This window comes from Numida meleagris, unplaced genomic scaffold, assembly GCF_002078875.1.
Source record: "Numida meleagris isolate 19003 breed g44 Domestic line unplaced genomic scaffold, NumMel1.0 unplaced_Scaffold193, whole genome shotgun sequence".
Taxonomy (NCBI): Eukaryota; Metazoa; Chordata; class Aves; order Galliformes; family Numididae; genus Numida; species Numida meleagris.
In genome coordinates, this window is record NW_018363728.1 from 490,542 (window position 1) to 505,793 (window position 15,252).

General features: G+C 34.0%; 1 protein-coding gene and 1 long non-coding RNA gene across 12 annotated transcripts in view; one reads left to right on the top strand and one right to left on the bottom strand.

The window, feature by feature from the left end:
- Positions 1-2,001, top strand: part of LOC110390770 — a 40,167-nt gene extending 38,166 nt beyond the window's left edge. The window contains exon 4 of the long non-coding RNA XR_002433843.1: positions 1,037-2,001. This is a non-coding gene — a long non-coding RNA (uncharacterized LOC110390770). The remainder of the gene's footprint in view (positions 1-1,036) is intronic.
- SYNE1 (spectrin repeat containing nuclear envelope protein 1) overlaps positions 1-15,252 on the bottom strand; it is a 286,948-nt gene that overhangs the window by 189,935 nt on the left and 81,761 nt on the right. For all 11 annotated transcript variants that reach the window (XR_002433840.1, XR_002433841.1, XM_021382260.1 and 8 more), the window contains exons 16-28: positions 14,072-14,274; positions 11,582-11,746; positions 10,068-10,220; positions 9,493-9,636; positions 8,949-9,122; positions 7,720-7,878; positions 5,897-6,061; positions 5,306-5,440; positions 4,267-4,425; positions 3,758-3,966; positions 3,389-3,497; positions 2,008-2,172; positions 185-352 (exon numbers count right to left, since the gene is read on the bottom strand). Coding sequence is in view for 9 of the 11 variants with exons in the window: in XM_021382260.1 (XP_021237935.1) it covers positions 185-352; positions 2,008-2,172; positions 3,389-3,497; positions 3,758-3,966; positions 4,267-4,425; positions 5,306-5,440; positions 5,897-6,061; positions 7,720-7,878; positions 8,949-9,122; positions 9,493-9,636; positions 10,068-10,220; positions 11,582-11,746; positions 14,072-14,274 (2,108 nt within the window). In the remaining 2 variants the exon portion in view is untranslated. The remainder of the gene's footprint in view (positions 1-184; positions 353-2,007; positions 2,173-3,388; positions 3,498-3,757; positions 3,967-4,266; positions 4,426-5,305; positions 5,441-5,896; positions 6,062-7,719; positions 7,879-8,948; positions 9,123-9,492; positions 9,637-10,067; positions 10,221-11,581; positions 11,747-14,071; positions 14,275-15,252) is intronic.

The following is a 15,252-nucleotide window of genomic DNA, read 5'->3' on the forward strand; positions in this document are numbered from 1 at the left end:
AACTTATTCCTTGATATGTTTTGCTTTTTAGAATTACCAGAAAATGATGGTTATTCCTGGTTATGACTCTTGCAAACTTTAATAAAGAGAATTATGCCACTGGACATAATATAAGTGGTAATTACATACGTTCTGCCTTGAAAAAAATTATGAAATATGGACATTTATGGAGAAATTGCTCTACCTGATGATGAAACAGTAGTTGCTGAGCTTGCAATAAACTTTCCGTATCCAGGATCTTTTCAGCTTCTGCTTGGGCTTCCTTAGAGTTGTTGATTAACTCTTCAATTGCACTTTTAACTTCTTCTTTGTATTGGACACAGTCTCGAACAGTGCCTAGTGTCCTTTCAATCTACAATTAATTATAACTTTATGTATTTCATGTTAAAAGGTACATCTGCATTTTAAGTGCACATATGTATTTGGAATATCTTTTGTAAAAATACAGTGAATTGTCTAAACTAAAACCACTTTTATCTCCAGAATTCATAGCATACATCTTCAGCTTTACACTGAGGAGTGAAATGTAGACTTAAAAGGCGACTGTGGAGACCTTTGTCTTTTTTAGGCATACTCCCTACTACATTGCCACAAGGCAAAGAGCTGCCTGTGACAGCCTCTTGCTGATGATCACTTAGAAAATATGTGCTGTTCTCAGCATTACAGGCTGATTCAGATTCTGAAAAACATATGCTACCAATTCACAAAAAAAGTTTATCACCTTTCAGATCTTCTTCGGCAAAGCCCTGGCTAATCACAAATGTATTAAAATGCACTATTACCTTGGATTTGTGGACTACAACATGCATGTGGTGGAATTCCCAATCTTAGTTCACAGAATTTTATGAAGAAAATGATATGTTTGTTCAAGTTATCAAAAAGATCTTCTCTTTTTGTATGACCCAGCTAACTACTTGTATCTGATTATCAGTAAAGGGTATGTCCTGACAGTTTCTGTAATTTCAGGTTTTCATAGCATTCTAGAACTAAAACAACTTTCTTTCTATCCTCCCTTACTCTCTCGTTTTCTTTCTAGTTCATATTCACTTCAGAGGATCATCCAGATTCCCTCCCTGTGGCTTTGACATTTGGAGGAAACAAAAAGCCAAAGTAGTTTCTTAAAAAAAGTAAGATATTTTATTTATTAATTTTTTTTTGGAGTCATTTGGAAATCACAACATTGGTTCCCACTGATTTTTCAAACATACTTTTCACACCTTGGAAGTTCAGAAAAATTTGATCAGACGGAACTTTTACTTATTTAGAAAACCTAAAAGATCTTCACAAACTGACATTAACTGTAGAATCTGAAGTCAGAAATCTTTCTCTGTACTGGACTGTTTTCCAAACAGATCTGTTCTGCCTTCTAAGTGAAGGAGGTACCAAATTTCTCCTAATCTTTCTTTTTACTGTGGAAGTCGTAAAGCAGTAAAGTCACTGAGATCCCACAGAACTAAAGGGTTTGCTAGATTCTGAGAAGTTCTATTTATTGGCCAGAAACTTGTCATGATTTCAGTAGTTCCAGTATCTCATTATCGTTTGGACCTCAGGCATCTGCAACATTTTTCTGCAAATTCAGTGCATGCTTGATACCTTAATGATTGGAAACCACCGCAGTATTTCCTTTATTGTTTCAGCATAAAAGACACACAAATCAATATTAAAATCAAGTTATATATACAACAGTTGATTGACTTTGCCAATGTTAATTAAGATGATTTTAGAAAACTATCTTTTGTCTCTAAAAATATTGACATTTTGATATTCACTAAGACACACTCCAATCCTGTAAAAAAAAAGAAACCAACAACCATCCAATCAAATAAAAACAAACCAAATGTAATGCTGTCAGTAATTTTTTGACTGCTAGTTGCACAGAAAACAATTTTTTCTTGTTGAATACTTGCAGTTTATCTAAAAGTAACAGTAGGAAGCTTGTGAAGCCATGATTCATGTCATTTTGTGTGACATTGTAAATGGAGGTTTCTTGTTTTCCTCATACTCTACCTCAGCCAGCAAATCCAGAAGTCCTTTGAAGTCACTGGAAAGTTTACAAAGCTCATCTTCTGTTTTTTTGGCTTCCGCATCAGTACATATTTTAGTCATAACTGCAAGTCTAGATTTCAGCCAGCTGTGATTTTCTCCCTGCTTGTTAATATGCTGCCTGATTTCCTATGGAAGAAAAAAACATTTTCTCCAAATAAACAAAATATTAATGAGTGCCATTCATTACATCAGTTCAGAGATTATTAACATAAACATACTATTTTTGTTCTTATCTTGAAACACTAGAAGTGTAATATTTTAATCCCTTATTTGATTATGTTCCAATCAATGGCTATATTTTTGCTCAACGGACTTTACAGAGCTACCTTCTATAAAGTAATAGAGGAGTACTTTCTCTTCACAAAATAGTATTTTTTAACCTATAGAAGACAGACTGATGGTAAATACCATGTATATATTTTTCATATATCAATCAAATTTTTTAGTTACAATTTAAACCTTAAGTAAAGCTTCATATGACATTACACAAACTTATATATTACATTAACTTATGTGTATTGTTATTATTATTGCTTATTTTAATAGCTATTTTTGCTTAGAATTTTTTTATGTCTTTGTCTCAACACCAATGAAAACTGGCTGGCAGGTAAATTGCATAAAAAAATCAGACTGTCTGGAGCAGAGTACCCATTAAGCTAGCAATCTTTCTACTTGATCAAGGTCACCCTAATTATACTTCTCTGCAGAGTTAGCCTTCAAAATCTGTTCATGACTTTCACACAAACTGCTATGGTATGTGATATTCCTATTTTGGCTCCTAGCATGTGGGGGAAAAAAAAAAAAGAAAAAAAAAGTGCATTACGTTTTATCTGAAGGAACAGAAGGACAGAATCTTCAGCTTTCCTACCGTTTCTCTTACCAATTACAAATGCAAAGTGAATGGTAGACTGTCTCTGCCTTCTCTACTATACTATTGTAGAAGAGATGTTTTACTATGGAAGCTTTCCCTAAATGTAAGACAATATAACTTGATCCTTCAAAGCCAGTCCAGAAATTTTGGCATTTCTTTGTTCAAAACTTTTAACTGTATATGCAGCAGAACGAGGTGCAAGTACTTTATCTACTTGATTCTGTATTTTGAATGTTCTGGATATACCATTAAAGGGATCTGTTATTCTCTAAACTAGTAGAAGTGGCCACTTCTGCCTTGAACTGTTGCATGTGGAAAGTTCTCCTATAAATGTTTTTAAGGATACCAAGAAACAGCAGAATCTTATCTACAGTCTCCATACTAAAACAGTTACACCACTTCATAATATATTTTTCTCTAGTCACAGTTTTAATGACTGTAGCTTTGTTAGAATATAAGCCAGCAGCTCACCCCAACAGATGATTTAAATTGCTCATATTTAGCAGTATCACTGACACATTCCTTTATTCTCTTTAGTTCTCTTTCTGTAGACGAAATCCAATTTGCCAATTCAGAAAATCTGAAATAAAACACCACATAATGCAAAGCAAGGATAAAAATTAGACAAAAATGGTCACCACTAAATGGTAACCTTTTAAATTTATGGCAATAATTATAAAGCCCTCAAAAACCCACTATAATATGTGGAATCACTACATGAAATATAATTACAGGTAACTTGATGTTTACAACACAGTATTTATCATTCTTTATGTGGACATTTAGAGGAGTGATCACACAGAAGACACTACCAGACCCATCTAGGAATTGGACTGACACCTGTTTGTATAGCTCTTCCAGATGTCTGAGTGCTCTGTTAGTTTTGTGTATGTACTGTCTATCTGAGATTTGAGCTCCTTCAGGATTCGCTGGCTACTTTCCAATGTAGCCCTCATTGGATCAGAAACTGGAAGTTTATGGCACAGTTCTTCAATCCGTTGTAATCTTTTCTCACAGAGATGGTAAGATCCCTTGTCACCAAAGAACAACTGATGGGAGACAAAGCAGAAAATTCAGCAAAAATACAAATTGGCAGAATTCACAAAGCTATCTACATTGTGCTCTAAGCTATATTAAGCTCCTAGATCATACATGCTCTTAACTGAGCTCCTACATACTAGCATGAAAGAATCAATTTCAAATTAAACTTTTTGTTAAAGGCTCCAATGATTGATCTAATTTTGTGGTGCATAGAGTGTTTGGTAACTAGAGCTGGTGAGACCTTCTGTTTATCGTTTACATTCAGATGTATTTCTGTAAATACCCACTTGGTGGCATATAATTCATACCTTGTGCTCCTCAATCATTCTTTCTTTGCCTTCTCTGGTAAGCACCTTATTCTCTCGAGCTAGTTCAGCTTTGCATTCCTCCACTGTGACCAGGAGCTTGCTTTTCTGCACTTCAATCTTCAAATGGATCAAATGATATGGGGCTTCCATTTGAAGATCCTACACTCCCATGGGCAATAAACAAGCATAGAGATAAAACAACACACCTATTACCTCAGTGTTAAGTTACTATAATTAAATTATCTAATAAGTCCTGATACAGAAAACAAAGCATATACTTGCATGAATATATAGGATTTTCTCAGTATTCATTTGAGAAAAATCAAATAACTCTGTTACCAATATCTAATATCTCATATATATATATGTATATATATATGATAAATGCACATATTTGTCGGACCCAGAAAATGTGTATATATATATATATTTATATATGTGTATATATATATATAAAAGACGTGTCTCAGAGACACCTTGATCCTTGGCAAGATACTCCAAATATTTTCTGTATAAAAACAATAAAACAAACAATAATAGTGAAGCTGTATTCACACATGCTTCCAGAGGTTCCTGTTTGTGTGCCAGTGAGAAACCATTCATCCATTACTCCTGCAACAGGTCAAAAAAAATCCAGGCGAAGAAATCCATACCTTATGAGCAATACCGGTTCTGTTCTTAGAGCTTTTGGCAGATGACACAATTTAAACTGATACAAATTTGTTTTCGTAAGGTTGGGAAAATGATCGCAGTCATCCTACATCAGCTTAAAGAACAGCTAGCATCTATGCTCAGCAAATATTTTTAGCACAAGTACCAATGTGCAGAGGAAGACTGTTCACCACTTTATTTGGCAGTGTTTGAAGACACAGTTGTAGCTGATGTTGTAAAGTACTTTTATTTTTTAGAATTGAATAAGAAGCCAAAAAAATTAACTTTTTTTCTTTTTCTTCTTTAATATATATTCAACGTAAAGGTCATGCAGAAACTTTCCGAAGTTAAGACTTAGAACTTCCAGAGTTCATTCAAAGTCACTCACCTTCCACTGCCTATGGAGTTTCCTCACAGCTTCCTGCAGGCTGTGTTGCTCTTGTTCAGGAAGAATGTCAGTAAGTTCATCACAAGCTTTCAGGAAGGCATTTAGGACTCTCTGGTCCAACTGGTTAAAAAATTCCTGAGTTTGAAGTGGAAGGTGGAAAGGTGAGAAGATGAAGCTGGTTACTGATACCTACTAGCATGAAGTTCCCTAACACACTCTGTAAGTTTCAAATTTACTTCTGCTGCACCAAAGAAGTGGAATTTTAGCTAAGGAAAACTTCTTCTAGCTATTTATAATACAGAAAATTAATTCTGGGATACCTAGACTGTACACTGATACTGTATTTTAACAAAATAAGTTTTAAAGCCCCTTGAATAAGTAATGTTTATACTACTTTATTCTGCACTTTCTGGTTGCTTACCTTCATCAATAGGAGGGATTATTATTTTATTTTTATTTTTTACTTTTTCAATCTTAATATTTGACCTGATTTGTATAACTTCTACACATGGAAGAAATCCATAATAATTTTAAAATTAAGTAGGCTTTTTGCACTTAAAAACTTCCATGGAAAAATCAGAATTTACTCACGCTATGCTTTCTGAGAAGCTCTTCGGGATTTCCTTTTTCTTTTAAGCAACAATTGGCAATCTGTATCACTTTCTCCAGTTCTGCTCTAGACTCCTCAAATTTCTTCATCAAACGGCTATTTGCTTCTATGTTTTTCCTCCAGTCACCAGCTTTCCTGACCATATTCTGAGTTATAAGCAAAGAAAATGAGTGAGCACTTTCTCATTACTTTTTATTTACTGTTTTATGATAAAAATGCATTTGCGTGGTGTCACTTTTGCCAGTACATTCCATTCAGAAATCCTTCTCTTTCCCCTTTCATGCTCCCATTTTCCAAATATTACTACCTATACAAAGGCTCACAATAATGTTATTCCCAGTTCTAGTAAAAATGAGTAGCTATCTAATGGGGATATCTGTAATAATTTTAGAATGCCTATACCATTTGGCTAGCATTTCTTCCTTAAATCTAAAACGTAAATGTCAATTTCTTTCAAATGTTTAAATATTTATCATTGCACTTTTCCTGGTAGCAGACTCTGTCCTTCTGCATCAACCTCTACTTAAAAGAGGGGAAAAGGAAAGGGAAAGAATAAAGATGGTTTAGCCTACAAATCCAACCACTTCCACAATACAGAACAGAGGAGGAAGTTTGTACAGTAATCACACTAGTGTGCCACATGTGCATCCAGATAAAAAGCTGCTTAAAAGAGACAGAAAAGCTTTGTGATTTAGTTTCTACTCTTCTTGTTTTGAAGCCTTAGTCACATTGCATTACTCAGTGGTTACAATTCCATAATCAAGTAATAAAATTTAACAGAAGAAATGAACAATTCACTAGGTCAGCTGCACCAAGGTAAATCCAGCACTGCGTACCAACCACAAAATTTATTTTCCCATTGGTTACTCATCCCAGCATTAGAAATTGTAACAGGTTTAACCACTGAGCTAAAAAAAAATCTGTAGCTGTCAATTTAAACATCTTGCTAAGACTTTTTAAAGGTTACAGATAACTTTGTGTATAATATTAGAATCACATAGGAATGCAGTCTGTATGTGAGAAAAAGCCAGTTTCTGAATTCATACATTTTTATGTCTGGGTACGCTGAGAGATAAATCATTGTTCATCCTTACAGAACCAGAATAATTAACGTTTAACATGGTAAATTTCTGAAGGTACAACTGTATCCGCTTCTGTAAACATAAATATAATTTAAATAATTTCTAAATGGTAAATAAAAAACTATACATCTTTAACGACAACCCCCAAAATACAATATAAATCTTAAAATCCACCTCTCAGGGGCAACTCCTTACTGACACAGATCATTTCCTTTAGCTTGACATTCATATAGAACCCAGTATCTGGAGATCTGAACCCAAGATAATTGTGAATATCATGCTAGACTGGAGCTAAGTAGCCCTGAAAATATCAGCATTACTAGTAACAAAATACATATCTAAAGGCAAAGGAGACTCTAGACCATTCTATGCATTTCTTACATTAGAAAATGTGAATATGTATTTGCAACTTTATCTTCAGAATCTACTCCATTTTCTGAGGAAACACAAAGCCCCAGACAAGTAACAGCAACTGCCAATCTTTCTGTCTTCCATGATTTATGTAAAGGGAATGTCTATGAACATAAGAGCAAATAATTAGCCAAGGCAAGGAAGTCAGGAGAAATAAAGAATGGTGTAGGAGCTCATGGGTGGAAGAAGACACTCAGCCCCCTGACCACTTGTTACCAACAGAGCTACAGAGGAATGAAATGGAGATATGCAGGATTCAGCTGTGTATGAATAAGATTTCAAAAATATGCACCAAGCTGTAAAGTAGTTACCTGAAAAGTAATCTGAACTTGTGTAACTTTCTTCTGAAATGTTGACTGATAGAAATGCTGCAACACTTCACTAGAAGCAACGCACTGCAGGATACTCTGACTATTTCTCTCAATGAGGGACAAAGCTTTCTTGCAGTTTTCTTGATAAGCTACCAAATCCTGAAAGAAAGAAACATATATCCACCCTGGCCAGGAACAAAGGAGAGAAAAGTTTGGCAAAATAACAGGAAGATTTTTTTTTTTTTAACAATAAGAACAAAAGGGACAAAGTCAAAGCACCATGGAAAAAAAAGAAAGACTTCACAAAATGTGAGATGGAATAACACAGGTCAGATAACTCTTTCCATATATGCAGAGTTCTATACACAAATAGATTTGTAGTTGTCTGTTAAAAAAAATAAATACATAGACATGTACCAAAGCCATTGGGACAGCTTTTGGAGAACGCAGGTCAGTACATAAGTATGTGATTTACTTTTATGGTTTGTATTTACTGTAAAATTCTATGACCACAGTGAAATCAGATATGAGAATGACAAATCTTAACATGAGATTGACCTTGCCTTTCAACAAATTAATCTTTCCTGTCTGCTGTTGGATTTCAAATTTTATTACAAATAGCATTAAGAATTATACTTAGGAAAAAAAAAAGAAGAAAAACACATGAATTTGTACAGCCTGAAAGAAATTTAAAAAATCTTGCGGTGAAGAAACCGCAAGTTTCTATTGAAAGAACACTGTATTCATCAGCTCAAATCTCTGTTTACTCTGTTCAGCAGAAGTCAGTATCCTTCACAGAGCTGAGAAGATTTCAGTTATTTGATGGTAAATAACTGCAGAAGAAACATGTAATTTTATCATGACATTCTGGGTTTGGGCAACTTTCAGAAGTAGAGGAAAAGAGCAGTCTTACAAGCTGCTTTTTAAACAGCAGATTAGATATGTCAGTAACACGGTGTTTGTATGTAGAAGGGAAGATTGAACAGTCAAGCTCACCAGATCATGTTTTTAATTATATCAAACCTTGAAGTCATTAGAAAAGAATACATTTAGCGGACACATAAATACACACCAAATTAAATCTATTAGCTCTCTTTGTTTGTTTTTATAAACTTCTGCTTCCCATAAAAAAAATTCTAGAAATCAAGCTGTAAATACTCAGAAGATGCAAATATATATATATATATATTTTTTTTTTTTTTTTAAAGTGAGTCCCTTTCTAAACTTACTTGAGCTTTTTGTTTAAGAACAGTTGTAGGCTGTGCTTCGGGATCCAGGATAGAAATTATTTCATTGACCTTTTCAAGAGATTCATAGAAATTTGTGATTTGTTTCTCCTGTTCTTCAAGTGGAGACAGCAGATGCTGGCATTCATAAAGCAGGGCACAGGAATACTCCTTGACCTTTTAGACATTTTAAAGAAAAATAATTATTAAGAAGGCGGTAAATTTCAATAAACAGCAGCTTCATCAACATGTAAATTTATTTAGTTGCTACCTGCTTTTTTTAAGGTCAGTATCAATAATATGTTAATTAAAGATAATATTCCATTTAAGGATGGCAATCTTGAAGTGAAGAAGTAGTAACATTTTCTACATCTGAATTAACTCAATTGTTACTGTAGCCATATATTTGCTCAAATGCATATTTCTGAGTTAGATTTTTTTCTCTCTCTTTTTGATTTTTATTTATTTATTTATTTATTTGTATTGGAGCTTAGTGGTTACTGGTTCAATTAGTTTAATGTCTATAAAAGAAAAAGTATTTTGCAACCTTGCTCAGCTGCTCTTTGATCCTTGTCAAAGTTGCAAGCATTTCATTTACTTCTTCTTGGGAAACTTCTTTTGTAACAAGCTGTGCTGTTCTTGTGACCATTTTGTACTGAGCTTCCATCGCAGGCAATTTCTGCTTAATATTCTGAAACAAATATTTTATAAAAATTAAAAAAAAATCAACAATGGCATTTATGCATTCACTAAGATATAAGATATATATTCCAGTTTTTGTCATGGTTGACTGTGAAGATTGGAGAATGTTTCAAATTATTCAAATATTTCAAATGACAATTTTGTATCAGTCAACTCAACCAGATGTGAACTGAAACTAAACAAACACCAATATCCAGCTGGACAGAGTTTTGGAAATGTGCTCTAGAAACGTCAGCCACAGAATACAAGGCTTTAGATTAGCTATAGGATAAATTATTCAAAAATACAACTAGTAAAACAAAAAAAGAGTAATAATGGAAATGTATGCAAAAATAATTTTGTGTTTTATCCTTAGAATTAAATAGTTACACATTTTGCTCTTATGAAAGAGAAAGAAATGAATGGAAGGAAAACACTTACTTCTAAATCTTGTACAAACATCTTCACATCTAGGAAGGACACTTCTATGGGTGCTGAAAACTTTCTATTGCTTTCATCAACGAAAGCTGTCAAATTAGCAACACCATCCAGGTATTCTTTCTGCATTTTGTCCAATTCATCTGCTCGAGCATACTATGAAAATATATAGAAGAAAAAGAAAAAAAGAAAAAAAATCTTACCCAAATGTGACCACTAAGCAATTCCTTGAGGGAATTAGCATGTTTTCAGAGCAATCTTTTTTACTAGAAAAATTATATCCAATAAAATACAAAGTAATGGAAAATAGTCTTCTAAACTAGGGGTCTGCATTACTTTAAGTAGTGCTGATACTTAAAAGAATGACATTCTGTTCAGCCTTTCTAAATGTTTGGATCATACCAAGAACACATAACTGTCATTTGTTTGTAGCCCAGAATCAACATTTCAATTAATTTTTTGTTACTAATCAAAAAGATTAGCACACAAAAAGTCTAGAAAAGCTGAAGAAGGGAAATGCCAGTAAAATCTGCTCTCGTGGGGAGAGGCCAGTGAGAAACTTCACAGCTGGGATGTTAAGGAAGCTGTATATGTGGGGCAAGAGACACACTTCTCTGGACATTACAGTTTTCACAGTGAATCAAAAGAAAAAAAAACTTGAGAATCATCTAGTTTGGAAAAGTTACAATAAAGGGGGCACCCATTATATGCATTTCCATTTAATTTGACTGAAATCAGTTAGAAAACAGATTAGACATCTTCAAATAAGCAAGTGCTGATTATAAGTCACTTAAGAGGGGGAAAACACTGTTAGATGTATATGGATAATTAGCGATCATATTTTCTAATGTGCTTACGAGGCATGAAATACTTTTGCGTAATCCTGTCTTGTCTCTGCTTTTTAAAGAGAACATAAAAACAATATTTATTTTCCAATCAGTTGAAAGTCTTTTAGGAAATATGTCTTTGTTTTGTTGTTGTTGTTTGCTTGTTTCATTTACTATTAGTGCTTCCTGGTGCATGAGATTGATCTAATGTCTGAGTGATCTGGGGAACACATTTAGCTAGCTTGCATTGCATCTGCTTATGGTTGCAGTACAGCAATTGAACATAACTGCTTTTAAAGAGTAATATTAATGTTCACCATTTTAACTACTTAGTTTTACAGAGCTTACAATAAGAACAGGTATGTAAAACTCATTTTCTTAAAAGAAAGTAGAAGTTATGAATGAATAATATTCACTTTATTAAGGCTGTAAAGATAAAATACAGATTATACTAGCTATAAATATATAAAAAGAAAAATAAAAATCTGTATAATCAATAAGATAAACAAAGCAAATGCCCCAATAGCAATAAACTACTGTCAAGGTTTAAATTCTAATATAAATAATTAAGAACAGTTAGACATTTTAGTAAATTGTTCTACAGTCCTGCTAGTGGGGCAAACTGGTCTTAGCATGGAAATGTCAAAGTAAATACAAGTATTTAAAAGTAACAGCAGCAAAAACACATACTTGCTTAACTTGCATAAACAATTCTCTCCATCTTCCATTTAGTAACAGAAGTTGCTGTTTAAGGTCCCTGGAAATGGTTTCATCACATGTTTCAATCAGAAAATTACCAGCATCGTTCATGGCTGTGTGCTGTTGGATCCAATGAGGTAAGTGCCGGAAGAAATCCTGAAGAAGAAAATGAAAGCACCTTTCCTAAACCTTTCCAAATAGTGTTTACCTGAAACCATTAAACTAAAATTTAGTCACTAGCTAATGGTTTGATAAAGCTCTTTGAACAATTATTCTCTGAAGCCATTTTGGCTTATGAAACTTGTGAAATTATGGCTTACAACTGGATATGCCATAATAGAATTTTATAATGTTTGAGCACAATCTGCTGATTTAAAAATTGCCACTAGTTTACATATAGCTTATTTTACTGTAGTGAGTAGCTTCAGTTAAACTAGTGGAACTCCTCCTTAAGAGAAAGGATTTAGTTTGTAACTGAAATCATTCAGTATTCATCCAATTTCTGATCTGAGAAGATTAATTCTTTGCCATTGCTTCCTTGTATCTCAGAGCAGATGAGAGCGGAAGGAAAAAGCATGACTGTCACTGATTTTTTCCCCATTCCAGTGAGACAGCCTAAATAACCCACCCACTGTGCCAAATGCTTGCTTGCATCTTGTAGGCAAGCACACACTCATGAATTGGCAGAGAAGACAAACATCCTCCCTGCATCCATTTCTTTTTGCTCTCCAGGAGGATGGGCAGTTGTTCCTAAGAAAAGTATCTCCAGGCACTACTGCCACAGCTATACCAGTAAACTAAACAGGACTCGATCACTCTCCTGATTGTCCACGTTATTTAATGGTTCGTATGTTCTCCAACATCATTTTGGCTTCTGACAGCTGCCCTTCTCCCGAACAATACACAGTTCAGTGGAGTGCACAGGGCAATTATTCTTCCCAGTGGACTAAATCAATGAGGCTGCCTTCATTAGGGAGAGAAATAGAATAGCCACAAGGATGCAAGCTGGACAACTCCACTTGGTTCTCAAGACCAAGGGAGGGGCTTTGAACCATTTTATTAACGGCTCTCAATCTACTCTAAAAATACACGACTTCTCATCTGACAGTGACAGTACTGTGTCACCCCTTGCTTCAGATGCAGCTGAAGAAAGGTGCAGGTTACAAGGGAGTTGTGACTAGAAGTGTTTAAGAGGTACCACAAGTAAACAAAAAAAGCTGCAGAAAAATTGGCTTGTTCAATGATACATTTGCTGTTAAATTTTGAGTACATTATGGGAGAAAAATTCAACCACATAATGATTTTTTTTTCAAGGTTTTCTGTGCACAGGTTCACAATAAAACAGAGAACCCAATGACAAAGTTAAGAAACCACTTTCTTTTGCAAAAAGAACAAGAGTACTTACTGGTTTTGAAATAATACAGAGACAATGGATAGAAGATAAAAGCATAAGTTCTATGCCTGGGACAGAATATGGTGGTGTTTAGTAATGCAGGTAAAGGTTTCAAAAATGCACCAATGGAATCTTTATATAATATTACCTATTCTAACACACTCTAGAGATCCTGCTTTAGTGGGGGGATTGGACTAGCTTATCTCTAGAGGTCCCTTCCTACCCCTACAATTCTGTGATTACTGATGTATTTGTAGTTTTACAGAACAAATATTTGGAAATGTTTAAACAGTTTGACATACAGTAAGCAGAAGTTACCACCTTTCATTTGGGACTCCAGATACTTGGGAATGACAGTTGTACAACTATACAGACCTATATAACTATTTTAATAAACAAATGTTAAAACTGCTAATCAAAACTATCCTTGGAACTAAGTGAACATTATTTCTGTGGAGGTCTAGATTCAACATTAATAATAGAGGTAACTTAAAATATGTATCTCAGTCTACAGGTGGTTTACATTACCTCTTAATAATTATTAACAGTTTTGAGGCAATGGAATATACTGAGTATATTTAAGAAGAAATTAGCATTCTGTGAAGAATAGCACTTTCATGTCTAAAGGTTTTTAACATAGCTTCAGAAACTCTTCATATATCATAAAGATTAAAAGTAGTTTCTCAGTCTAGTACATACATACAATACATACTCAGAACATAGCATGGTAGCAAAACAGACTTTATATGACAGCAGGTTCCCAGAAGGAACTATCCAAAAAGAGTTCTAAAACACTTGGGAAATTGGTTAATTACTTAACATTCCTTCTTTGCATTTATATATGTCTGAATGTGCTATACATGTAAACATTGAGAAAGCTATGATCAATATAGATAGTGTGCCAGAAACAGAAAAATATTCTGAGTATTGAGATAAGGATTTGTCTATCAATGCATCTTCTAAAAATTGCCAGCATGAACTTCTCCCTCTTGAATCACATTTTGTAAAATAACCTAAGGAAATGCAAAAGCACATCTCATATTTCATACTTTACAAAATAGTCTTATAAATTTGGTATTAGTTCATACCTTTTTAGACTGTTCAGGCTGATTAAGCATTTTTTCTGCATCCTCCAACCAGGCTTGCAGACCTGCCACAGTGCTGCTGTATCTGTCCCAGTTAGCAATTACTTCTTCTAACATGCTTCTTACGCTTCTCACCTCTACCGAGAGGTTCCTCCACTGTGCTGTTGTTTCACTCATGAATTTCATCACACTCTCAACTTCTTCCACTAAGATACAGGAAAGACGTTGATTATTTATGTTCATTGCCATTTCTGTGATGCTTAATGTTATGCTACATTATGTAGTCTTATTAGATAATTACATTTGACTAAAACTGTTCTTTCAGAAGAGTTTTTACTCATATGCTCTGTTCACAGCTCAAATTTACTGCAAAGCTATTTCTGAGAAATTAGAAGTGTGATTTAAAGACTGAGGAAAGTACACAAAATGGTACACAAGTACACAAGGGAAGAACACAAAAGTACACAAAACTTTTGCTATCACAACAACTTTGGGACCGTGTTAATTAGCACAGTAACACTGCGAACTCAATAGTCTGTAGTAAAAGACATCAAGAGAGAAAATTTCTTTAAAAAAGAAAATAGTAGAAATATGTAGTGTACAAACATAAATTATGTCTGCATGCAAAAGCACTGAATGAAATTGACTTTCCAACATCTTTAAAACAAACTCTATTTTTTGTCATTTACTTTTTAATATTTTCTTCACTGTAGTCCTTATTCCAGAAGGAAGAAATAGAGATAAGGAAAAGAACCCAAGTAAATCCTGGGACTTCATAATACATGCAGAATATTGACATATTAGCTTTCAGCTAAGGTGACCTCTAATTGGCACAGCTGTTTCTGATTTCATATAAGTGATTACCTACCCTTTAGAAAATAATTTGCTTTTGGATTTTTTCATATCACTGAGTAAATCTATTAATTTTCATTCTTTTTAAGTATATCTTGTCAATTATGTAAAACTTGAGCGTCACTGTCATCGACTTAAATTTCTCAGCAGAAGAGAAATCCAATTTCTCTGCAAGTCTGCTAATCACTTTGGAAGCTGCAACTATCTTCTGCAGACATTACAGTGTAATTATCTCAGTGGAGATTAAAGTGATCTTATGTCTGTAATTATCTCAGTCAAATATTGCACTCATGCATTCTCCCTCAGTACAGCAGTGCTGTTCAGGAATTACA